A 27,088-nucleotide genomic window follows, 5' to 3' on the forward strand; every position below is an offset into this window, starting at 1 on the left:
TCTAGTATCTAGTTCGTAATGCGCCGTAGGTCCTTAGCGTTATTAAGAAGTGCCCTAATCGTCCGGTTCCTCGCCTTTACTATCTACTCCCCCCTTCCTAGCGACCACCTCGGATAGACGAGGAGTACGTGCCGTACGTTCTAGGAGCGATAGCTATAGGGGTAGCTAGTATTCGTATATCCTAGAACCTTCCTCTATAATAGGTACCCCTAGAGGCCGATGTGTTCGCTTCGTGATTAGGTTGCTATACTACTCTATACCCTCGTAAGGCGGTAGTAGATAAGCTTCGGGGGGTGCTTAACCGCGGATTTTGTAGCTAACTATTCCTTAGGTTATCCCGCTAGCTAAGGGCGTCTACTATGCCCTACAACCTAGTTGTTCTACCTCTCTTTCTATAGTTGCTCTATAAACGATTTCTTACCTTCCTATTATATTACTAGCTGTTCGTCCCTTACCCGGTAGTTCGGCTCGTTTCCGGGTCGAATGCCCCTATACGCTAGTACTAATTCGCGGGCCCTTACGACTGTACTAGCGATAACCTTCTATACTAGGTACTGTGCCGACTTGCCTAAGTAGGAGGTCCGTAGTCCCTAGATATATAGGTCGATCGGCGGTATAGCGGTCTCGTACTTAAGCATCCTCGTTAGTGTCGACTTATATACCCCGGTAACCTTCCTTAGGCATTGGTTTTAGATCTTCGCTAGCGGCGCGACGAGTCCCTTCGATAGGTAGGCCCTCTCGCCTAAGGACCACACTTAGCTACTATAGGTAAGGACTGGCCGTATAATAGCCGTATATAGAAGTCGTGACTATCGGAAGTCCGCCCCCTATATAGACGTAGTGAGCCTCTAGTATGATGCTATATTCTGTTTAGCTTTCCGTAATATTACCTATACGTACTTCCTCTACCGTAGCGCCGGGTCTACCTATAGTCCGAGGATCCTAAGCTGATTTACCGGGTTAGTCGTATGCCCCTATATCTAGATAGAAGCTTACATATTGTAGAACCGTAGCCGGCGCGTAAAGTGTATTAGATTATACTTTTCTAGGGCAAACCGAGCCCCGTGCCTCCTAGCCTAGTCCTCGTAGATCTTATGCTTCTCTTCTAGTAGCCTACAGTTCTCCTTAGTCGAGGAAGACTACGCTAGGATGTTTATGTCGTCTACGAAGCCGCTCGTAGCGGTGTTCTAGGATTCTAGGGCTAGGAGTAGCGTCGCTATAAAGAAGAGGAAAGTGACGTCTCTTAGGGAATTATCGATCTCTACGCCAAAACACGACATATTCGAAAGCTCTTATTAAGGCTATTCTAACGATATAAAAAGCAGGCCACTGCCCCTAGGACTAAGGAAGTTCTACCTTATTTAATCTAGACAGCTTGAAGCTCTCTTTATCCTATTTCTTTAGCTCTAAACGCCGCGGAGGTGCCTAGCTACATTAGGTAACTCCTAGGCAATAGTAGCCTAGGCTACGGTACTAACGGCGCCTACGGCCCTATAGGCGAAGCCCCCCTAAGACAACTGGCAGCAACTTATAGAGGACGTAAAAAGTATAGAAACTAACGATTAGCTCCCTTACCGGTCTCTATAGGTAATGATTACTTAGCTACGCACGGCGCTTATACTGTCGTATTCCCGAGGGTAATAAGAAATGAGGACGACGTCCTAGGCGATTAGTAAGGCCACCCGGAATTAACACCCCTATAGCTAGGCATCGGTCGCGGCATCGATACTAGGCCCCCGCCTAACGTACGATATAGTTACGATCCGTATTGTAGTAAAGGAAGACTAGGCCGAAGTTACGAAGCTATCGAACAAGGAGCTCGCCTAACGAATTAACTAACTAGGGGTGGTCGTAGTGAACTAATAGTCTAACGGCACTCTATAGATCTATACTAGCTCTACTACTACTAGGAGGTACCTAGAGGCATAGCTATAGTAGGCATCTAAGGTTACGGTATTAGCGAAGGTCTTAACGAAATAATTTACGATCCTAGTCTACGACATACCTAAGGAGTTTGACCTAACTAACTAGGGTCACCTACGCGCTCTCTAAGAGGACAACCCGGTCACTCTTAACTCTCTAATCCAGAAGGCGACTTGGCTCTATAGGAAATGGCCAGAAGGCAAGAAGGCCTCGGCGCTAATAGTATAGCTATAAGACGCGAAAGCGGCGGATCTAGCGATAGAACAAGGCCTAGTCTAGCAATATAGCCTTAAGACAGTAGAAAAGTACTCCTTATCCTTTCGTGTCCTCCAATACTTCAAATGCTAATAGTATAGACACCAAACCTATACGTGTATAAACAAGTAGGCCTACTCGAACTATATAGGAGACTATATATCTAGGGACTATACATCGACTACGAGACGGTACGCGAACTGTCCGGGGTACTACCTATCGTGTAGTACGGAATGCCTATAGCGGAAACTAGCGAAAAACAAGGCAATTATAAACAGAACCGTCGCCCTAAGATTCTACGGCGACCGTAAGGCTAGCCTATACCGGAACTAACTAGCGGCGGTCGGGTATAAGCGCTATAGGGCCGAGAACGATATAAAGGATACGTAGCCTAGGGCGTACGGGAGGCCACGTGCTCTACTAGCTACGGCGAGGGAATCTAACTAGGCCCGGCTCCCCTTTAGTATATAGCCGATAGGCGTAGACTAGGACGTATAGGGTAGTAGGACATAGGACGATATAGAGGAAATGATTGTCGATACCGATAACTAGCCTCGACACGCTTAGCATCATCTAGTATAACGTTAACTATAGCAAGGATATAGTCTAGAACTATTTCCTATACGAGGCGGACCCGCGCGTCTACTACGTCCTTACAATCTAGGAGCTATAGATTAACCCGTACTATAAGAGACTAACGACCTATAAGTCACTAGGCTACACGACATACCTACGAGGCGACGGCAGACCCCGTACGTGCTTCTATATTAGTAAGGACATACTAGAATCCGACTAGGAGGTAGTGTACTACGTAGACGAAGAAGGCGGGGGCGATATTACCTCCCTCTACGTAGGTAGCACCTAGATACACAACCTATATATACAACCGCTAGCCTCGAGGTCTAGCCGCGACCTAGGGGTCTGTAGACACCTAGATAGTACGCTCAAGAGACAAGGGTACTACATCGTAGTAGGAGACTTCAATATACACTACCCTTCCTAGGAAAGCCTTATGTAGCCGTACCCTATAGCCGACGAAGTACTCGACTTGATAGCGAGTAACGTAATTGCCCTTAATACCCCGAAGGACCTAGGCACCTAGAAGAGAGGGGGACTCTAAGGCACGATCGACCTCTCCTAGATCTTAGATAGCTACTACTATACGGTAACCTACTATAGGATCGAACATAAACTCGAGGCGTCGTTAGACTATATGCTAGTCAGGACCTCTATTACGACATAGATACAACGTATACTAGCGAGAACCCCTAAGCCAAACTAGGGAAAGGCCTACTAGGCCAACATCTAGGCGTACCTCGATAACTCTAAGAGGCTAGTCTAGATCGCGCAGTAGCAATACAATAGTAAAGACGAGATAGACGAAGTAGTCTAGTAGTTAACAGACGAAATAAGAAAAGCGACCTTACTTTACGTTCCGCTTACCTAACTAACGACATAGTCTAAACTATACTAGACGCCGGAGTGTACTACGGTAGTAAGAGAAGTAAGGAGAGCCCGCCGGGTGTGGACGAGCAGCTATAGCGAGGAGGCCTAGAACGTATATAGGGAGGTATACTAACAGAAGAAAGCTATAATACGGAGGGAGAAAGCAGTCGGCTAGAGGGCTATAGTAGAAGAAATCGCCGGCAAGCTAGAGAGGATATAGAAGCTAGCGAAATGGGCCCGACAGGACCCTATATAGGGCCCCTCCTTCTCTATCCTAGCGCTATAATCGCCTAGTAGCCCGGTTAGCGACCCCGAGGCCAAGGCGCGTCTACTAGCTAGTAAGTTCTTCCTACCCCTAGTCGAGGCTGATCTAAGCGACATAAACAGCTCTACTCCCCTAGCCCCTAGCATCGCGGTCTAATAGGAGGTGTCCGAGGGAGAAGTTACCGCTGTGCTAAGGAAGTTACCGGCGAAGAAAGCCCCGGGGCCGGATAGGATCCTAAACGAGCTACTAAAGAAGTGTAGAGATCAACTAGCCCTAGCAGTTATAGCGATCTTTAACGCCTACCTATAGACCAGATACCACCCGATAGCTTTTAAACAATCGACGATAGTGGTCCTACGTAAGCCGTAGAAGGAAGACTATACGTAGGTGAAGTCGTACCGCCCAATTGCGCTCCTTAATACTCTTAGGAAGGCGCTTAAGAAGCTGGTTATAACGAGACTCTCCGAGGCGGTAGAGAAACACTCCCTACTCCCGGACACCTAGATAGGTACGCGCCTATAGCGATCGACGCTATCCGCGATAGAACTTATCACCTCTTAGGTAAAGGCTATCTAGTATAAGAATAGGGACAAGGTGGCTTCCTTACTTAGCCTAGATATATCGGGAGCCTTCGACTACGTGTTATACCCGCGGCTTCTCTATATCCTAAGGTCGAAAGGACTCCCTAAGTGGCTTGTCAACTTCGTACGGTCCTACCTCTAAAACCGTAGTACGTCGATCCTAGTCGGCTAGTATAGAAGCCTATTTTAAGTAGTCTATACTAGAATCCCGTAAGGCTTAACGCTAGTACCTATTCTGTTCCTCTTCTTTATAGCGACGCTGCTCCTAGCCCTAGAATCCTAGAACACCGCTACGAGCGGCTTCGTAGACGACATAAACATCCTAGCGTAGTCTTCCTCGACTAAGGAGAACTGTAGGCTACTAGAAGAGAAGCATAAGATCTACGAGGACTAGGCTAGGAGGCACGGGGCTCGGTTTGCCCTAGAAAAGTATAATCTAATACACTTTACGCGCCGGCTACGGTTCTACAATATGTAAGCTTCTATCTAGATATAGGGGCATACGACTAACCCGGTAAATCAGCTTAGGATCCTCGGACTATAGGTAGACCCGGCGCTACGGTAGAGGAAGTACGTATAGGTAATATTACGGAAAGCTAAACAGAATATAGCATCATACTAGAGGCTCACTACGTCTATATAGGGGGCGGACTTCCGATAGTCACGACTTCTATATACGGCTATTATACGGCCAGTCCTTACCTATAGTAGCTAAGTGTGGTCCTTAGGCGAGAGGGCCTACCTATCGAAGGGACTCGTCGCGCCGCTAGCGAAGATCTAAAACCAATGCCTAAGGAAGGTCACCGGGGCATATAAGTCGACACTAACGAGGATACTTAAGTACGAGACCGCTATACCGCCGATCGACCTATATATCTAGGGACTACGGACCTCCTACTTAGGCAAGTCGGCATAGTACCTAGTATAGAAGGTTATCGCTAGTATAGTCGTAAGGGCCCGCGAATTAGTACTAGCGTATAAGGGCATTCGACCCGGAAACGAGCCGAACTACCGGGCAAGGGACGAATAGCTAGCAATATAATAGGAAGGTAAGAAATCGTTTATAGAGCAACTATAGAAAGAGAGGTAGAACAACTAGGTTGTAGGGCATAGTAGACGCCCTTAGCTAGCGGGACAACCTAAGGAATAGTTAGCTACAAAATCCGCGGTCAAGCGCCCCCCGAAGCTTATCTACTACCGCCTTACGAGGGCATAGAGTAGTATAGCAACCTAACTACGAAGCGAACATATCGGCCTCTAGGGGTACCTATTATAGAGGAAGGTTCTAGGATACACGAATACTAGCTACCCCTACGGCTATCGCTCCTAGAACGTACGGTACGTACTCCTCGTCTGTCCGAGGTAGTCGCTAGGAAGGGGGGAGTAGATAGCAAAGGCGAGGAACCGGACGATTAGGGCACTTCTTAATAACGCTAAAGACCTACGGCGTATTACGAACTAGATACTAGAGAAGGGCTAGCTAGAATAGTACCGCCTAGTAGGAGTAGTATAGGAAGAGAGGATACGACGTAGCGCGACGAGACCGGCTAGGAGCGGGGGCTAACGGGGTAGTGACATAGACTACGTACGTTTAGAGGGAAAGCTAATCTAGATAAGGAGTAGTCGGGGGCGGGAAGGGTTTTCACCTATTCGGGTTTCCCTTTATATATAACAATAGATATATACCTATATAGGCCGGATAGGGTCCTAGAACAGGGGAATAACAAATCTATCTATCTATAAAGAAGAGGAATAGAATAGGTGCTAGCGTTAAGCCTTACGGGATTCTAGTATAGACTACTTAAAATAGGCTTCTATACTAGCCGACTAGGATCGACGTACTACGGCTTTGGAGGTAGGACCGTACGAAGTTGATAAGCCACTTAGGGAGTCCCTTCGACCTTAGGATGTAGAGTAGCCGCGGGTATAACACGTAGTCGAAGGCTCCCGATATGTCTAGGCTAAGTAAGGAAGCCACCTTGTCCCTATTCTTATACTAGATAGCCTTTACCTAAGAGGTGATAAGTTCTATTACGGATAGCGTCGATCGCTATAGGCGCGTACCTATCTAGGTGTCCGGGAGTAGGGAGTGTTCCTCTACCGCCTCGGAGAGTCTCGTTATAACTAGCTTCTTAAGCGCCTTCCTAAGAGTGTTAAGGAGCGTAATTAGGCGGTACGACTTTACCTACGTATAGTCTTCCTTCTACGGCTTACGTAGGACTACTATCGTCGATTGTTTAAAAGCTATCGGGTAGTACCCGGTCTATAGGTAGGCGTTAAAGATCGCTATAACTACTAGGGCTAGTTGATCTCTACACTTCTTTAGTAGCTCGTTTAGGATCCTATCCGGCCCCGGGGCTTTCTTCGCCGGTAACTTCCTTAGTATAGCGGCAACTTCTCCCTCGGACACCTCCTATTAGACCGCGATACTAGGGGCTAGGGGAGTAGAGCTGTTTATGTCGCTTAGATTAGCCTCGACTAGGGGCGGGAAGAACTTGCTAGCTAGTAGACGCGCCTTAGCCTCGGGGTCGCTAACCGGGCTACTAGGCGATTATAGCGCTAGGATAGAGAAGGAGGGGCCCTGTATAGGGTCCTGTCGGGCCCATTTCGCTAGCTTCTATATCCTCTCTAGCTTGCCGGCGATTTCTTCTACTATAGCCCTCTAGCCGACTGCTTTCTCCCTCCGTATTATAGCTTTCTTCTGTTAGTATACCTCCCTATATACGTTCTAGGCCTCCTCGCTATAGCTGCTCGTCCACACCCGGCGGGCTCTCCTTACTTCTCTTACTACCGTAGTACACTCCGGCGTCTAGTATAGTTTAGACTATGTCGTTAGTTAGGTAAGCGGAACGTAAAGTGAGGTCGCTTTTCTTATTTCGTCTATCAACCCCTAGACTGCTTCGTCTATCTCGTCTTTACTATTATATTACTACTACGCGATCTAGACTAGCCTCTTAGAGTTATCGAGGTACGCCTAGATATTAGCCTAGTAGGCCTTTCCCTAGTTTAGCTTAGGGGTTCTCGCTAGTGTACGTTATATCTATGTCGTAATAGAGGTCCTAACTAGTATATAGTCTAACGACGCCTCGAGTTTATGTTCGATCCTATAGTAGGTTACCGTATAGTAGTAGCTATCTAAGATCTAGGAGAGGTCGATCGTGCCTTAGAGTCCCCCTCTCTTCTAGGTGCCTAGGTCCTTCGGGGTATTAAGGGCAATTACGTTACTCGCTATTAAGTCGAGTACTTCGTCGGCTATAGGGTGCGGCTATATAAGGCTTTCCTAGGAAGGGTAGTATATATTAAAGTCTCCTACTACGATGTAGCACCCTTGTCTCTTAAGCGTACTGTCTAGGTGTCTATAGACCCCTAGGTCGCGGCTAGACCTCGAGGCTAGCGGTTATATATATAGGTTGTGTATCTAGGTGCTACCTACGTAGAGGGAGGTAATATCGCCCCCGCCTTCTTCGTCTACGTAGTATACTACCTCCTAGTCGGATTCTAGTATGTCCTTACTAATATAGAAGCACGTACGGGGTCTGCCGTCGCCTCGTAGGCATGTCGTATAGCCTAGTAACTTATAGGTCGTTAGTCTCTTATAGTACGGGTTAATCTATAGCTCCTAGATTATAAGGACGTAGTAGACGCGCGGGTCCGCCTCGTATAGGAAATAGTTCTAGACTATATCCTTGCTATAGTTAACGTTATACTAGATGATGCTAAGCGTGTCGAGGCTAGTTATCGGTATCGACAATCATTTCCTCTATATCGTCCTATATCCTACTACCCTATACGTCCTAGTCTACGCCTATCGGCTATGTACTAAAGGGGAGCCGGGCCTAGTTAGATTCCCTCGCCGTAGCTAGTAGAGCACGTAGCCTCCCGTACGCCCTAGGCTACGTATCCTTTATATCGTTCTCGGCCCTAGGGAGCTTATGCCCGACCGCCGCTAGTTAGTTCCGGTGTAGGCTAGCCTTACGGTCGCCGTAGAATCTTAGGGCGACGGTTCTATTTATAATTGCCTTGTTTTTCGCTAGTTTCCGCTATAGGTATTCCGTACTATACGATAGGTAGTACCCCGGACAGTTCGCGTACCGTCTCGTAGTCGATGTATAGTCCCTAGATATATAGTCTCCTATATAGTTCGAGTAGGCCTACTTGTTTATACACGTATAGGTTTGGTGTCTATACTATTAGCATTTGAAGTATTGGAGGACACGAAAGGATAAGGAGTACTTTTCTACTATCTTAAGGCTATATTACTAGACTAGGCCTTGTTCTATCGCTAGATCCGCCGCTTTCGCGTCTTATAGCTATACTATTAGCGCCGAGGCCTTCTTACCTTCTAGCTATTTCCTATAGAGCCAAGTCGCCTTCTAGATTAGAGAGTTAAGAGTGACCGGGTTGTCCTCTTAGAGAGCGCGTAGGTGACCCTAGTTAGTTAGGTCAAACTCCTTAGGTATATCGTAGACTAGGATCGTAAATTGTTTCGTTAAGACCTTCGCTAATACCGTAACCTTAGATGCCTACTATGGCTATGCCTCTAGGTGCCTCCTAGTAGTAGTAGAGCTAGTATAGATCTATAGAGTACCGTTAGACTGTTAGTTCACTACGACCACCCCTAGTTAGTTAATTCGTTAGGCGAGCTCCTTATTCGATAGCTTCGTAACTTCGGCCTAGTCTTCCTTTACTACAATACGGATCGTAACTACATCGTACGTTAGGCGGGGGCCTAGTATCGATGCCGCGACCGATGCCTAGCTATAGGGGTGTTAATTCCGGGTGGCCTTGCTAATCGCCTAGGACGTCGTCCTCATTTCTTATTACCCTCGGTAATACGATAGTACAAGCGCCGTACGTAGCTAAGTGATCATTACCTATAGAGACCGGTAAGGGAGCTGATCGTTAGTTTCTATACTTTTTACGTCCTCTATAAGTTGCTACTAGTTGTCTTAGGGGGGCTTTGCCTATAGGGCCGTAGGCGCCGTTAGTACCGTAGCCTAGGCTACTATTACCTAGGAGTTACCTAATGTAGCTAGGCACCTCCGCGGCGTTTAGAGCTGAAGAAACAGGGTGAAGAGAGCTTCAAGCTATCTAGATTGAATGAGATAGAACTCCCTTAGTCCTAGGGGTAGTAGCCTGCTTTGTATATCGTTAGAATAGCCTTAATTCCGATCATTAATAGTATTGCTCTTTTACTAGAAGAAGCCTTTACTAGCTAAGTACCGTTAGTCGACCATTTCCGCGTCTAGGGATATAAAGCTATAGTCTATATAGACCTAAGAGCCTAACCTTAAGGCTTAAGGAGAGACAAGTTAATAAACCGAGGAAAAGAAGCCGTGTTTATAGGCTACTTAGAAAACACTACAAAACAATAGCTGTTCTAGGATCCCGACATAAAAGCAATAAAAGCGTATAGTTACGTCGACTAGTTTGAGAATAAGAAGGGGGGAGATATAGATCTTAGTATCACCTTTACTAACTAGCCGAGTCAAGCGCTATAGCGCAATCCTATTAGGAGGAAGCCCTTTAGGGCGAAATTTTCCGATAGGGGATTATTAGAGACACCGTTACGAAGGCTAGGAGAAAATATTAAGGCGGTTTTAATACTATCGAAGGCCGATAACGGTGGATCTATATACAACCTACCTAAGTCATTAACACTATAGTAACCGCTATTTATACAACTTTCCCCTCCCCTAAAGGACATTAGGGAATACTAGAAGTTTAGAGATCAGGGTACTCTAATAAAAGAAAAAGAAGATATCGTTCAGTTTGACCTATCCGAACACCTAGCGCCACCTTAGCTTATAGGCAATAAGAGGTCAAGGGGAGACGGAGATAATAACTCTAAAGAGTATAAGGCTAAACACTATAAGGCTCTTATCGCCTAGATGTTCTATCTAGATCCTATAATGAGCTAGGTAGAAGAGATTCTAAACGAAGTAGAAGAATATACATTTGCTACTATTAGGTAGGCTATAGCCTATTAGTAGGAAGTACTACTCCTAAAGTCCTATAAGGTAGCCGTAGGAGACCCCGAATAGGGACATATATAGAGAGAGGTAATCGAGACCGAACTTATTGCCTTAGTAAGCAATAACACCTAGGAAGCAGTTGTACCGCTAAAGGGTACGAATATAATTACTTCTAGGTGGGTCTTTGATGTGAAAAGAATAATTAGTAGAGCTATTAAGAAGTTTAAGGCAAGACTAGTTATAAGAGGGTTTTTATAGAAATATAGGGTTAACTTCGAAGAGACCTTTATACCTACTATTAGACATAATACTCTCCGAGTATTTATAGCAGTAGTATGTAAGAGAGATCTCGAGATACACCTAGTAGATATAAATAATACTTTTACCTAAAGTAGGCTTCTTAAAGACATCTATATAATCCTATCCCTAGGAGTTGAAGCACCTCTAAACATAGTATTCAAGGTCCTACGAAGCCTTTATAGGCTTAAGCAAGCAGCTAGAGACTAGAACAAGCTCTATGTTACAAAGCTAGAGAAGATTAGATTTACCTAGTCCTAGGTAGATCTATGCCTACTTATCTATACGGATAGAGACCTTATAGTCCTTACCTATATAGATGATATACCTATTATAGCTCCGAAGCTATTAGATGTTCAGTGGTTTAAGGCTAAGCTTAGAAAAGTGTTTGAGATTAAAGATCTTAGTAAACCTACGAAGATCCTTAGAATAAGGATTATAAGAGACAGGTCCTAAGGCACTTTAAAGCTTGATTAAGGACACTATGTCCACGCTAACTTAGCCAAGATGAACATAGCTAGAGAGAAGGCTACGCTAACCTACTTACCTATAGAGAGCTACGAGCATTTAGTACCTACGGCACCTATAGATAAGAGGTGTAACAAACAGGATTACTAGAGCTATAATAGTACCTAGATGTAGCTAATAACAATAACAAGGCCAGACTTAGCATTCCCCCTTAGAAGAATTAGCTCATTTGTTACTAATCCCTCGTAGTAGTATATAAAGGCTTTAAAGAAGCTCTCCCGATACCTACGGTCGTACCTAGACCTAGGTCTTATATATAGAAAGGGAGGGGGCAATCTCTAGGGATACTCGGACTCTAACTATACTATAGACAAAGTAGATAGAGTCTTAATTCTAGGATACGTGTAGTTCCTTTATAGATCACCTATGTCCTAGATAAGTAGGAAGTAGAAGTCTATTACAACATTAATAATAGAAGCTAAGTTTATAGCTATAAACGTAGTCGTAAAGCAGTCACAATTTCTTACTACTGTCCTTAGGGAAATGGGGTGCCTAGAACTAGTAGGAAAGAGCTCTTTCTAGCCGAGTATAAGGGCAAGTAAGGGCACTGTTAACGAGCTAAGGCTAGTTAAGCTTATAGGTAATAACTAAGCCGCTTTAACACTTATTAAAGATGCCTATATATATAAAAGGTCAAAGTATATTAATGTTATATATAACTATATCAGACATCTCTAGTAGTAGAAGAAGATTATAGTAGACTACTACTATATAAAGGATATAGCTACTAATAGGTTAATAAAGCCCCTTAATAGCTAGTAGTTCTAAAACTTTATAAGGTAGCTCTAGCTTACGTAAAGGGATTATAGGAGACTATATAGCCTAAGTAGGAGTGTTAAGAATATATAGGCTGTAGGACAAGTATGTAGGTATAGGTATGTTATGTAACTAGATCACGTGACTAGGGTTTGCTAGCCTATAGGCTAGTAAACATCCGGACACCTAGTATCTACCTATACTAATACTAGCGATACTATATATAGATACACGCTATCCTATTAGGTCCTTCTTCGTCTTTCGTATAATCCGCCGTCTTCTACTACTACGTAACTCGTACCTATTTAATAAAGTATAAAGTCGAATAGTAAGGTTACCCTAAGTAGGATACCTTATAGGAACCTATCTAATATATTATCTTTAATCGTTAAGTAATCGAAGAATACCACGCCCGCGTAGACGGCCTAGAGGTTAATATCGGTAGGCTTTTCGAATCTAAGCTCTTCGACGGGGCTTACTAATAGTATATCGACTATAATATTAGGCCTAGGCCTAGTACTAAAGCTAAACATCCTCGATATATAGAACTACTACGGCTTTATAGGAACTTAGCTTTGTTTAGGGGGGCTACTGTTATAGTCTCCCTATAGAGTATATAGAAGGTAGGGATAGAAGAGCCTTAGAGTACTTAGAAGTCGTTAAGAAGTGAAAGTCTAGCTTAGTATATAAGCGCTAAGAATTATATACCCCGTAATATTTACTACGGGACCTAGCCCTCTAAATTTACTACTCTACTAACCCTTAATAGATTCACTTCGGCTCGTAACTATATAACTTACGGTACTCCCGCGAGCACCCGCGACTACGCTAGACCCTAGAAGAAGTACGTAGAAGACTCGGAACGTAGGGTAGGTTAGAATAAGGTTTTAAGTAAAGCTACTAAGCGCGGCTTTGTACGGGACAGCCCTATTAATACGGGGATATATACTCGTAAGGGTCGCGTATAAGTATCTAGCCTTCCCTAGGCCTCTCTTACTTTCTTCGTCTTTCGTTTTGTATAGCAATTATACTATACCCTTTATATCTATACTTCGTACCTATATTCTCGCTTTTACTCTTATATCTTATAGGCTAGGCTCTTGCCCTAACAAGAATAAGTTAGCTAAGGCTAAAGAAGGTTAAGGAAGAAGCTACCGAAGAGCGAAGAGGTTATTAAAGACTTAGTAAGCTTAAAGGTTAATATTTGTAGTCAGATTAATTTAGAATAAGCGCGTACTTTTATACTTACGTTCTATACGAGCTACCTAATACTACGAGCTTCTAACGATATAGGAAGGCGCGAATACGCGTAAGAAGCTTACGGCGAGGTTATCTAACGGGGTTAGTAAGCTCGTAGTAAGCTTAGGTAGTAGAGTTAAGCCGCGTAAGGCAGTTATATATACGGAGTAAAGTAAGCTAAAGGGTCGTAGGCTAGGAAGCTACGACGAAGGAAGCTAAAGCTTTAGGATCTCTTTTATTATCGATTTAAGTATATAGGCGATTAGGCTGGCCGCCTCAGGCTGATATAGGTGTGTTAGGGTCTAGTAGGGGAGGATGTGACGTTCTTATCCGAACATACCGCCGGCTTGGCGCTTAGCTTTGTATTTAGAGTTTTCTTAGGTAGCTTTTCTGTATGTCAGATTCACACTCGCCAAGGTTCTCACAGCTTTTAAGTTTTAGGGTCACGTGATCTACCGCACTGTGCCTGTTGGCGAACTCGCAAACATATACTCGTCGCTAACGCCTATGTCGTCGTATAATAAGCACTGTACGTCGGGTAGCGGTAGCTTGGATCGCACGCTACTTTGCAGTCTAGAAGGGTTGGTAGAGAGCTCCACTCCGCTACGCTTACCTTTGGAGGTTCACAACCGCCAACAGCACATTTTATACCATACTTTCTGCACTCGCGAGCAAAAGACAAAGTAGGTAATTGTGGCTGTTAATTCGCACGTGGCATTGACGGCTATGGCTGGCACCCTACCGGACACGACTTCGGGTGGCGTGAGGTTTAGGTATGGCAGAACACATCGCTGCAATCTCTTTTGTTTGACGATCGTTTACATCTTCTGCTCAGTGTTGTGGTAATAGTTGATTCGCGACACATCGACACGCCATGCCTCCTACAGAGCAACCAAAGCAGGCCGGCGGCGGAACCACAAGCAACACCGGCCGAACATCGCGCATGAATCGATCTAACTCTGTTGGCAACGGAAAGACAGTCACCGGTAGCAGCATCGCAAAGGATAAGGCGATGCCAGACCATAATAATACAGATAGCGCGACTACACAAACGACAAGACCCGATCTTGCGACTTACGCTGCGAATCAGGGCCCTGGAGATAAGTCGCCTGTCGATCTCGCGACATATGCCGCCAATCAAGGTCCAGCGACATCAGGCACTGCTGCCAGGACTGAGAAGCAACCCACAACAAACATCCCTTCTGCCCCTCAAACAGTTGAAATGACTGCAACTAAATAGCATGAATTCAGACGTCTTCTGCTACAGCAATGGTGCAGCAGTCGAACGAGAAAGCGTTGATTTGGCAGCGTACCTAGAAGCTGCACGTAACGAGAAAGTGGATGAAATTGTCAAGCAAGGGTCAACGGAGAAGCCTCAGGAGAAGGACAGTCGCGTCGAGCTACTTTATGTTAAGCGCAAAGGAGCCAGCTCACAAGGCGAGGGCTATCAGCCACCAGACGCACTGCCTATTGAACTTGGCGAGGTGAGTCATGCCTGATGCACCTCGAGAAGAGACTTCGACTAATTGTCGAAGCGCCTTGGAAAGCCGTCGCAAGAGGCTGATAAATTTGAAGCTCGTGATAGAGACTTTGCGGATTATGGAGCTCCAGAGGAGGGCCTAGGTGAGGGCACAAAGTATGTTATCACCAGATTGCTCGATATCCGTGCTGATTAAGGCAGACATGCAGGTCAACTGACCGCAGAAGAGTGGGAGGACGTCCTTGAGAATTGCGGCGCCCTGTACGGCTGGTACGTCGATCGGCAAGACAACAAGATCGTACAGGCTCCAATGCCAGGTAATACTGGACGCTCTTCATCTACCGGCCGGTCACTAAATGTAACACAGAATTTCGGCTGCGACACGTTACAGCCGTTGTAGCAGATTCTGCCAGCAACGACACATCGGGTGACAAGCGTTCAGAATCTGGCGGACTCGTCATACTAACGGACGTAGCTCAATCGGAACCCTCGAATGATACAGATCATACTGCGATGAGCACTGGAAAGAACAACGCAATCGCAGTTCCATCAAAAAACGTTGATCTCACATTGGAGTCGCCAGCGACGAGGCCAACTGTTGTGGCGGATGCGTTGAAGATCAAGCCAAGATTTCATGTCAACGATAATTCCAAGATAGAGATCATTGTCAGCTCGCATGAGTTTGAGACGAGCATGGCCACGAACGACTTCAGCGCTCAGAGCACCGAAGCATCAGTCAGTGGTGGATTTGGAGGATTCGGCGCAAGTGTATCGGCTGGCTATGCTAGTTCGGAGTCTTCCACGTCGAAGGTAACCAACAATAAGTACGAAAGGCCATGATCGCGAAGTACTTGGTATGTCACGGATACTCACACGTCCTCGCTGGAGCACTGATCTAGACCTAGTACCCACGTGCGACTCTTTACCTGGAGCCTTCCGACCTTGAGCTTAGCACGGAACTGGCCACCGCACTCGCGAAACTAGCAACGGCCCCCAACGTGGCTGCAATGAGAAAACTACATCAAGACTTTGGCCAACTATTTTGTCGGCGCGTCACGATCGGTGGACGATTATTGACCACAAAAACGATGTCTGAAGATACGAAGATATCAGAGCAGTCACAGAAGCAGGAATACAAGGTCTCTGTTGCTGTTGAAGTGACGACACCATATGTTAGTGCTTCTGTAAAGCATGAGCAGTCGAAGGGCTCAGAGGTATCGACAAACACCGCTACGGCCGACAAAAAGGAGAGTCATGCCTTTCAAGCGATTGGAGGAGACACCATATTGGCATCGAAGTGGGTATCAAGGGAGGCGTGAGTGTGAAGAGTGTGATGCTGATTCCTCCAGTCCATTGAAATGGGCACCGACCTGCGGCCCTCACAAGAACTGGCGAGTCATAGACGTAAGCCACGAAAAGCGCTCGATCCTGCTCAACTCACTGACGAAACTTCTAGCGCATCGGGCTAACACCTATGGCTGATGCTATCTCTGAGGTCCCTGGTCGCAGCTCTGTTGAAGCAGACTTCGCTCGTGCAGTCCCGACACTGGCTAAGTACATCGAAACTACTCAGACTCGTGAAGTGAAGGTCCGCCTGTGCGTCACTCGGCCTACGGCTCGAATGTCACTGTCATATACGCAAAAAGAAGCAGCAGCAAACCGGGACGATATCCCCAATGTCTCCTACTATCTTGGACATGCACCAGATTACAGTATTACCCCGATGTGGTATCAGATCAAGGACCCAGTCAAGGATTTCTGGGGCATGACTGAAGCGACATCCACTACCACAGGTGGGGACCTGCCGTTATTTGGACCTTAATGGTGAGTGACCGTGGCCATAGTGTTCAAGAGGTGCGCTAAAATACTGCAAAGCTTTCGCGCGCCAGCCATATATGGCTACGCTGGCAATAAGATTGGCAAGACCTACTACGATAGTATTGACAGCCAAGACGCAGTGAACACTGTGTGGAGTATCACCACGCCTTTCGATACTTGCCTTTCACATTAGTGTCGGGTGATACTGCGTACGATTCGTAAAGGTCATTCTGCACCGGTTGATGCTAGCGGCCCTCCACCACCAACCGCATCCTCACTTGCAGTCTTCCGCAACCAACAAGGTGTCTTCTTGCCTGCCATGACCGACGACGAACAAGGACATATCTTTCGCATGGTCAAGCGAGGTACCGCAACCTACGTGGAGACTGTCAAAGAAGGCGACGAAATTCGATTGTGCTGGATGCTCCGAGACCAGACAACAGGATTCCGAGACTTTACAGACGATGCGTTCGGGCGACGCCGTACGAATCTACCGCCGGACATGAGCGATGTGCCTTTCTTCTTCAAGCTGCCGTGGCCTCGATTCGAAAGCTTGAGCAAGCTGGCAAAGGATGTCAATCCAGTTCCCAATACTCTGATCATGAGCCAGCTTCCAAGCGAAGAACCTATGGCGACGGACCTGTGCACTCTGCCTGCAGTCAGGCAATATCGCAGGAAGTATGCCACCATACCATACGGCGTAGAAGACGTGGCGTTCAGGATCGATACTGTGAGCAATGAGGGTCGTGGAGATGCGAGGGATTATATGCTGTCTGGACTCAAGCAAAGTAAAGATGCGGACGAGGTCTACGCTGGTATGCCAGCTCAAAAGCGCCCTTACACTGGCGATCCGCGACTTGCGCTGTTGGCGGCGCAGTTCTTCTTGGACGATCCGGAGAAGGTGCCATACATATTGCGGAACGAGTCTAATTACGCGCAGGCTGAGTTAGCTGCTAAGGCGAAGGCAGCGGCGTGATGAATGAGCTGAGGGACTACAGTCAACCCTTCCTGCAAGATAGATTGGAAGAGGTGATGCCTTCCCATGCTGCTACAGTGCCTCCCGTGCCTACAGGAAATCCGGAAAACGTCAAATTGACCTGTCCAAGCAAGTACCGGAACTTTCCAAAATATCTTGAACCAGAGTAAATCGTCTTGACCGAAGCCAGCAGCCTTCAACTGTGTGCAAGCTGGTGGGCGGGGCTTTGTACGTTTCCTGGCCGATGTCTTGGTGCGCCTGCTGAAATACTCCTTTCCCGTCGGTTAAGACCAGATACCGGCATCAAAGCGATGCTGGGCAGCCAATTGTGGTGGAACTGAATCGTCTCGGTAACGCAACTTCTACTTGCGTTCAAGCAGTGCTCGGATCCATTCCTGTTCCATTAGAATTAAACGAAAATGTTCTTGGATCTCGACATGATTGGAAAGCCAAGAAGAGGCTGCTTCGTCAAGCCGCCACATATTGGCGTCCTCTTCCTTTGATCGGCGTGCCAAGCCAGCTACTCGCATTCGCGTTCACGCGCCCATCTGCCATGAACAATACTGGTTCAATGAACATTCTATGCCCTTCGGGCTGAAGATTCATCTCCGCAGAGAGAATTTCCAATATCTATATTTCGAAGAGCACAACCAAGGCGGTGCCTTCAGTCAACTTGACGGATCCGATTTCAGGGTTCGACCACAGCACTTCCGAATATGCTTCAAGGAATACAACTTATCCTCCTCGGAGCAGTACTAGCTGATGCATCTGGAGGCGAGTCTGCGGTAGCTCGTCGACCAGACCGGTCGCAGCCGTTCGCACCTAATGAACTCTTGGGTATCAGCATCTTTGCACGGCAGTCGGGATCTTGCGAGTCTGGGTACAAAACGTGCTCCAGTGCCTGCATCTTGAGCACCAGCGAATGCTGCGACGCGCTAGGATCGTGTCCGCGCGGCTACTATTGCGACAGCATTGGGTGTTGTGAGGATGGCAGGACTTGCACTGGCATAAGCGATGAATGCACTAGAGACTCCAAACGATGCGGCGACGACTGCATTCCCGAAAGCGAGACCTGCACCGATGGGTCGACTGGCCCGCCGTCTTCCGGAGATGCATCAGGTTCATCTTGCAGCGCGTTCGAGGAGCCATGCGGGAACCGATGTATGACGGCTGGATCTGACTGTTGCAGTGGTGGATTGACCTTTTGTGCCGCGGGCTTCGTTTGCACGCCTGACAATCAGTGCAGCCTCGATCGTGGCCCTGCTGCAAGTTCTTCCGCTTCGACATCATCGACGGCAAGCAGAACAACAGCTTTTTCTGCAAGTACATTTACACCGACAAGAACAAACACGCTTCCAACCGCTAGCTCCACTTCCGACAGTAGCTCGGACGGGATCTGCAGTCCACTGGAGGATCAATGCGGATACAATTGCATGCCAGCCGGGTCTACCTGCTGCGCAAGTGGCTATTGCGGTGCTGGAGAGCTATGTTCCGAGAGCAACCGATGTAGGATACCTGGCGAACCCGCTGTCGATGCTGGTCCTTACTCAGCCCTACGCACGCCTACGAGCTCTAGTGTCACAGGCGGGGGCAGCAGTGACAGCTCGACAAGTGGAAGTTCTTCCCGGGTTGCGTCTTTCAGGCCAGCACCTCTGGGCACAGCTGTAGCGGGATTCATGGTGGTCCTAGGATTCTTGCTAATCAGCTTTCAGTAGAAACTGTAGTAAAGATTTCAGGGACTGAAATATGAAAGCCGCAGAGATGTCTGATATTTGCCTCCATAGTGGCGATCCTTCGACATTTTGGTCACACGTGACCGACCAAGATCTTCGTTCACACGAATTGGCCATTTTGCCGTTAATTAAGCGAAGCAATACCTGTATAAAGCCTGGGAACTCAAGTCTTATATAAGGATAGGTTGCCTATTAAACTAATCTGTGGTTGTATGTGATGGTGGAGGGAGGTTGTCACAATGTATCGCTAATCCATAGTCAAACGAGCACTTCCACCAGCTTCAGACTGCTAGCCCTCGAAATTGCCCGATCATGCGCCTGATCATGCGGTGTACTTGGTCGACTATAGCGATGAGTCCTGCAACCCCTTCGACATTCGATCGGATAATGTGGCATGGAGACATTGTCGCCCTGGCGCAACAGCAGTATGTCGGTCAGTTCCCTGCTGAGATGGGAGCTTCACAGTGGGAAGGCTTCTTCGAGGTGTGGAACTAGACGTTCCGGACTTTGGAGTCGTGCTCTCGCGGGAACGGGAAGGTCTTGGGCATGAACGCGGATGGGAATCCAGAGGCAATCGCACAGTATCATCAGTTTGCCGAAACTGTGCGATCTCACGGATGGCCAGACCTGTGCTGCTATCGGAAGGATGGATGCATGGAGGTCTTGTCGCATCTTGAGAAGCCTCAACCCTTTTGAGAAATCACCGCGAAATGATGAGGCATCAAGGTTCATGACAGGCGTGTAGGCTTGTAGGTACTCGGCTTTCCGCATTTTCTTTCACTATGAATCAGGGACGTTTCGCTACATGCGGAGCTGTTATGCTCGAGAGATACATGAGACTCAGGCGCCGAAGAGCGACCTTAGACCGCTAAAGATAGGGGTACCAAGCCCAGTCACTGCGTCCCAACCGACGCTCGTATACAACCCAGTGTCCTCATCTGGGGCGGGGCAGCCAAAGGCCGCGCCTGAGATTATGTCGGTGAATGCGCCTTGACTACCGTAAATAGTCGGATGGACGTATCCGACTCTGCCTTTGCCTACTGCGCGCCTCGCGTCATTGATGAGCGCAAGTACTGCTGCCATGAGAGGAGTGGCAGCAGAGGTGCCTCCAGCGACGACGAACTGGCCGTTGAAGCTGATTGGGTAATTGCTACCCTGCGCAGATACGTCGGGAATGCCCCGTCCAGCTTTGTTGTACTTGCCGGCTGAGCGTGAGCCCAGCGAGTCGACGTACGCGCTGGTGTAGGCACTTTGGTAGGATGGCGCTGGGAAGAGGTTGCTGAATCCAGATCCGGTCCAGAATCGAGAAATTGTCGTGTTAACAGCGAACTCGGGCGAAAAGTCTTGCGTGGCAGAGGTCGTAAGGATGTAAGGGCACCCAGAGGGGTACGTCGGGAAGAACGAATCAGCACAAGATAGGGCAGTGTATCCCTGGACAGTGTCAACGCCATTGTCCCCAGAGCCCACAACCACTGTCGTTCCAAGTGCCGTGAGCTTCTGCGCGACGGCACACATGGCTTGCGCTTGACTCTCGGAGTAATCGATTTCGTTTGCGGCGTACGAAATGCTGACCACGCCCGGCCGATCGCTATCAGCCAAGTCGATGTAATACTGCGGAGACGGTGTCAGGACTCGACTTCTTGAATTTTAACCAGGGGCCACATACCTGCATTCCCTCTGCAAAGCCGTCTGCGGTGGACTGCCGGAAAGACACAAATTGGTTCACTAAAGGATACGTCGCTGACACCGTAGTCTGAACGTCTAGATTCGATTCCGCGCTTGGGTTGTTCTGATCGGGTTGTGCGCCATTTGCGGCAGCGATTGGCAATTGGTATCCAGATGCATCGCTTCGATAGGTTTCGAGGAAGGTTGTGAGATCTGCCTGGCTTGCACTATGGCACGTTGTCATCAATTTGAGTCTCCTGTAGCAAGACTTGCTTACTTACGCGTCTCCATTAAGACCAAGGACTGAAATGTCGATGGCGCCGGCTACGGGTTTCGGCGTGTAGCTGCTTAGTCCATAGAGGTCGCGGCGACATTCCGGTGTCACCGTCTGGAGGTTGCAAGACCCAGGGGCAGCACGCTTTTCGTTCTCCATACTGATCGCATCGAGCTGTCGTGGTTCATGCACGGTAGAAGGAGGAGGGGCAAAAAAGGCGATGGGGCTGACGTCGATAACGTGTTCAGCGATAGCTGCAGGGACGGTGTACTCCTTGGCGCGGCGGACAGTCTGTCCATCGGTAGGGCGTGTCCAATCCACAAGCTGGGTGGCGAAGATTTTGTTGACTTGGTCCACGGTACCCTGGACAGTCACAAAGTCTTGCAACTTGGAGAATGAGATGGCATCCTCCGGGATGCCGTGAGACGTGAGCAGAGATCTGATATCTGCGATGGAGCTGGGCGCAGGTGCAGTGTACTGAGTGAGTTCCTCCGTGGTCAGCCATTCACCGCCCGACTGCGCGATCTGCACCATGCGGGAATCAAGCTGGTCCAGCTGAGCACCTTTGAGCGCCATTGTGAACTCATACGGTATTGATTGCTGTGATACCCCAAGTCGCTGGAAGCCGGGAGAGATCCTTTGAGGTGCTCGCGTTGGTGTGCCCGAAGGGGTGGTCGGTGGAGCACCATACACGCCCCCAGCAAGTGCGAGGCAAACAATGTACAGCGCTCGGAGCGAAGAAGATGACTTGGCCATTGTGGCGCGGTAATTGCGTGCAAGGGATTAAAAGAGTTATCAGCACAAGACAGAGCTGATACACACCATGGTCCTGGGGCACAGCGTCTGCTAAATAGGCAATCATTCTGGTGCAGCAACGCAGTGGTTGCACGATTGTTGCAACGAAGAATGTGACCTGCCAATCTTCCACTAGTCGCTTTCTTCATCGTATCTCGCAAAGGCTGTTTCGAGTAGCCTGAAATGGTGGTCATGAGATACGTGTAGGTACTGTCTTCACAGCTTCCTTGAGCGGTATAGTGCCCTGGCATAGACTCTCGTAGTATGTCGAATAGTCTCTCGGCCGGACAGCGCTGTAGTAGCAATGTCGATTGCAACATTGAGTGGACACTAAGGTGTTGTCCAACTCAATGATGATTGTATGTCGTCCTTTTTGACTCCGGAGGGATAATGCATAATTAGCGCGTTTTCTCAACCTCGTACTCACCTCCGAACCGGTGGATCAGTGTCAAAGACAGCACGAGTAAGTCCTTCGGCTTTAGCAAAGTGATAACGGGTAGGAGGGCCGTCCCTCTCGACATTACACTTTAACTGGGCGATCAGTTCCCCAATTCAGAAGGTCACATAGCTTTAGGAAGGCCACCTCGTACTGACACAGTGTTACCACTGTTGAATTACTGCGACGCTGTATAGTCTAGAGAGCAGCTGCAGTCCAGCTCGCATTAGCTGGTCTAGGGCCAATTGCCCATTGGCACCCGACAAGCTCAAGGATATGCGTGCTTTTGTGGCTTCCACTCTTTAGCTCTCTCTTCGAGAAGGCTAAGCTGGAGCGGGGATACGAAACCTCTGTCAAAGATTGCATTCTGGGCTGGCATTTTGACCCTAATTGCGCACTGGGTTCTTTAGCCGCTTCCAATGTACGGCGCGAGGTTCGTCTTCTCCAGAGGCTTGTTCAAGGCCTGGTTGGCATTGCTTATTGAGCGTAGCGACCGAGCGCTAGCCACACTGGAGTACGAGCTTGCGAGTACGTAGGTGAGGCGTCAGCGAGGGAGTGAAGCTCTATACCAGCCCTCAACTAGCCTTGGCGCCCGCTCTGATTGGTCAACTTTCAAGTTTTAGGGTCACGTGATCTACCGCACTGTGCCTGTTGGCGAACTCGCAAACATATAGATAGATAGATATTTCATTTAAGCTGTTATAGTGCCCTTTGGCCTATATAGCTATACTATCTTATTTTCGTATATATAGAGAGGAAACCGTATTAGTAAAAATCCCTACTCCTTCCCGCCTATCTTTTTCCCCCTCGTTATTGCCTTAGATTTCCCTTATTAAGAGTACGGTAGTGTTATAGGCCTGCCCTAATAACTACCCTATCTATAACCCTCCTAGCTTCCGCCTCTTATCTATCTACCCCTCCGTCTTATTAGCGAGGCTAAACTACTAGAGGTATCCCTACTATAGTACCTACCGAGCGATTCGGCGAATATTACCTTTATCCCTAATAATTGACTTATAGTCTCTCCTTCCCGCTTAGTGCCTCTAATTTCCCCTACTACTCGCCTACTACGGGTATCGTAGTAGTATATATTCTAGGTTTTACGATAGGTAGCTATACTAGTAGGCTAGGCTTTAGATATCTAGTACGCGTCTCCTAAATAGATAGGCCCTTAGTCTAATATGTTCGGACCTAATTTGGATCGCTATACTTACTTTAGCCCTTATTAGGTCCCTATATAGCTAGTAATTATGTCTCTAGAAAGCTCGGAGTACTATCAGGCCTATTGTCTTAGGGGGCTTCCTTTTCTAGTCCTACTCCTATAGGTAGCTCGCTATCTATTCCGCTAGACTTTAGGTCTTAGCCTTACTCCTACCGGCCTAGCGGGTCCTACGCTCCTCCTCTTTTTGTACTAGCTATTCGGTACTTATCTATACGGCCGTATAGGTAGTAAGGTCATCCTCTTTTTAGCTTGTCCTATGTCCGGCCCCTCTCCGGTAGCGGCTTTCTATCTTATTCCTTACCTCCTAGATCGTAGTTTATACTAGGTAATCTATCGTCTTTACCGCGTATTAAATTCTTATTCCCTGGATATATTAGCCGATTAGTAGTGTTCCCGTCTCTATTTCTACCGTATATATTAACGTCGTCTTATATACCCCTAGTATTCTACGTAGGTTACCTACCTTAGTCCTATTTAGGGGTTACTCTATCCGTTTCGAGATCGGCTTACCTACGCCTCCTATACCCTAAATCTATACCCCGTATAATATAGCTAGTCTAACGATCGCATTATATATTACCCTTACCTTATCAAATATTACTCTCTATATAGACGCCGTAAGCCTCTTTATTAAGGCTTCGTTAACTTACGCTCAACTCTAGGCTTTCTTAATCTATACGTTCTAGCTTAGCTTCGGGTCGAGCTAGATCCCTAGTACTCGTAGCTCCGCTAATAGCTTAGTCTCGTAGCCTTAGATTCTTACCGCCGCCTTTATATTATAGTATATTCTCGCTTTACTAAAGTGTATAAGCTAGTACTTTTTAGGGGCGAACCGGGTACTATACTTCTTTACCTACTCCTCGCATTTCTTATACCTATCTTTAAGAAGGCGACAGTTCTCCTCTATCGAGTCTAACTAGGCTAGAATGTTTATATCGTCTACGAATCCCGATACTAAGGTTTACGGAGAGGTGAGTAGGGGAATTAGATCAGACATAAACATTAGAAATAGGATAGGGGAGAGAGTAGATCCCTAAGGTATTCTAGCCTCTACCTTTACCGGGTCGTACGTGTACCTCCCTAGGACTAGGTATGTCGTCCGTTCCTAGAGAAAGGAGTAGACGAACTTCGTTACCTACTAGGGGATACCTTTCTATTATAGGATATATATTAGCCTTTAGTATAAGACGTTGTCGAAGGCTCCTACGATATCGAGGGCGCTCCGTAATTAGCTCTATTACTATTAGTATCGATCGCTAGCTTCTTCCCCCTATCTATATTACTAGGAGTACGTAGTTGTCCTCGGCTAGCTACGTAAGTCTCTAGGCTACTATCTTCTCTAGAACCTTCCCTATCGTATTTAGAAGTACGATTAGCCTATACGATTTAGGCTAAGTATAGTCCTCCTTCTATAGCTTACGTAGCACTACTGTTATAGACTCTCTATACGGCTTCGGGTAATACCCTAGCCGTAGATATACGGTAAATAGGTTTATAAGGCTCGGCGCGATCTCTTCTCTATACTCTTTTAGTAGTATATTTAGTATCCTATCTAGGCCTAGGGATCTTCGTCCTTTTAGCTTACTTATAACTCCTATTACTATATTAGAGCTAACCGCCTAATCTATGTCTAGGGGTTCCGGGTATATACTCGGGTCGATATCCGTAAGGTCTACCTCTACTTACGTAGAAAAGAAATAGTCGGCTAATACTTTTGCCTTGCCCCGGGGCGTAGTCTAGGCAATCCCTTCGCGGTCTATAATTAGAGGGAAGTAAGGGGTTCGTTACTCTTTAGGTAGTCGTGCCTATTTAGCTAGTCTCTACATCTATTCCGGGTTTTCTATAACGAGCCCGATCGTTACTCTCTAGTCCTAAAGCTTATCGCGTCTTATCTATGCCTTCTTCTCTTATATTACGCGATAGTATTACTCCTACGTCTCTTAGGTATACTCCTTCGTCTACTATCGCCTTGTCCTTCTAGCCTCCTTTACCTTCGTAGAGTATTTAGGGGTCTAGAAGGCCTTCTACTACGTTAAGGGCCGGAGTAACGGCGTATATTATTCCGCTACTTGCTATATAACCGAGGTAATCTGTTCCGCTACTTAATCTAGCTAGGCTATCGTCTCGAGTTCCCTATACTACGGTAGGTTTACTATTAGGAAGTCTCTTATATCGTCCTAGCGTGCCTTCTTCTAGTTACGGCGTAGTTCGCTTACTAGCTCCTCTATCGCCTTTACCTCTAGCGTCGTTTAAATAGGGATATAGTCTAAGGAGGCCTCTAGCGCGTAGTTCGGTCTATATTAGACTAGTCTCTCTTTAAGTTCTTATAATAGAAAGTATAGGTCGATTGTACTTATACTTATACGGGCCTTCTACGTCTCTATTCTCTTTAGTATTACTAAGGCCATTCCGTAGCGTACGGTTATATCTAGTAGCTTTCCCCCTAAAACGCGTACGGGGGAGTGAAGTCGAATTTCTACTATAGGTAGTAGAGGATAAAGTTGCCGAGGAGTACTTACTTCGTGTCTTAGCTTAGGGTCCGCTCTAGGTAGGCGAGGGTTCCTAGTTCCCTACTCGTCCGACCCCGCGGTAGCGGGTTATAAACGTTATAGATCTAGATAGAGCCTTATGTTATATCGATCTAGATTAATATTATGTCTCCTAGATTACCCTACTACGGTAGTATAACCTTCTACGACTCAAGGTCTATAGTCTTACTTACGTATATATATATCCTCGGGATAACGCCTCGTTCGCCCGCGATTACGGTATAGTTTCTCCGGTCATTATAAGTAGCTAGGAGTTCTACGTAGGGGTTAATCTATAGTTCCTATACCGTAATAACGTAGTACCGTAGCGGGTCTAGCTCTTATAGAAAGTAGCGCTAGACCTTGTCCCTACTTTTGTTTACGTTATACTATACGATAGTAATGTCGTCGTATAGTATTATTTGTTATCCGTAAGGTCTATTTCCGTACTAACCTACTATATCTCCTAAGCCTATATCCCGCTATCCGGCTAGCCCTAGGGCCGCTAGGGCGCCCTAAAGATTTGTATTTAGCCTATTTCGTTAGTAGTACGGTTAAGGTATCGAGGCCTACCGGGAGGTAGATACGTTTAAGGTTAGGTTCCCTTATTCGTCTCTTCTACACTCTTTCTCTTACTCGGCTCGAAGCCCTTATATACGGTAGGACCCTCCTACTATTATTAGGGGTACCTAGCTAGTATAGAGATCCTTACTTATCTCGCTCGTTCTTATACTACTATTCTAGCTAGGCATTGGTTTGAATACGCTAGGTGCCTTCTACTATAGTATATATACCTACTCTCCTTTCTTAGGCATTCCCTTCCCTAGTATAGGCCTACGTAGTAAGGACACCTTAGGGTCTTCTCCCCGTATTTTGGGGCTATATGACCGTACTAT

At 47.0% G+C, this 27,088-nt stretch overlaps 3 protein-coding genes across 3 annotated transcripts; 2 read left to right on the top strand and 1 right to left on the bottom strand.

The window, feature by feature from the left end:
* Positions 1 to 14,506: 14,506 nt before the first annotated feature.
* CLAFUR5_09260 (uncharacterized protein) lies at positions 14,507 to 15,585 on the top strand (the record flags this gene model as incomplete). Its single annotated transcript, XM_047908408.1, has 4 exons — positions 14,507 to 14,749; positions 14,801 to 14,888; positions 14,970 to 15,062; positions 15,113 to 15,585. 4 exons carry the CDS (start codon positions 14,507 to 14,509, stop codon positions 15,583 to 15,585), a joined length of 897 nt encoding a protein of 298 aa, XP_047765866.1.
* A 1,297-nt stretch (positions 15,586 to 16,882) lies between these two features.
* CLAFUR5_20275 (uncharacterized protein) lies at positions 16,883 to 17,539 on the top strand (the record flags this gene model as incomplete). The annotated part of the gene is made up of 1 exon (XM_059463111.1): positions 16,883 to 17,539. The coding sequence occupies one exon, from the start codon at positions 16,883 to 16,885 to the stop codon at positions 17,537 to 17,539; it is 657 nt and encodes a 218-aa protein (XP_059319112.1).
* Positions 17,540 to 20,112: 2,573 nt separating this feature from the next.
* Positions 20,113 to 21,967, bottom strand: CLAFUR5_09261 (Tripeptidyl-peptidase sed3; the record flags this gene model as incomplete). Its single annotated transcript, XM_047908409.1, has 3 exons — positions 20,113 to 20,883; positions 20,939 to 21,164; positions 21,219 to 21,967. 3 exons carry the CDS (start codon positions 21,965 to 21,967, stop codon positions 20,113 to 20,115), a joined length of 1,746 nt encoding a protein of 581 aa, XP_047765864.1.
* Between the last annotated feature and the right edge of the window lie 5,121 nt (positions 21,968 to 27,088).

Source organism: Fulvia fulva, chromosome 9, assembly GCF_020509005.1.
Source record: "Fulvia fulva chromosome 9, complete sequence".
Taxonomy (NCBI): Eukaryota; Fungi; Ascomycota; class Dothideomycetes; order Mycosphaerellales; family Mycosphaerellaceae; genus Fulvia; species Fulvia fulva.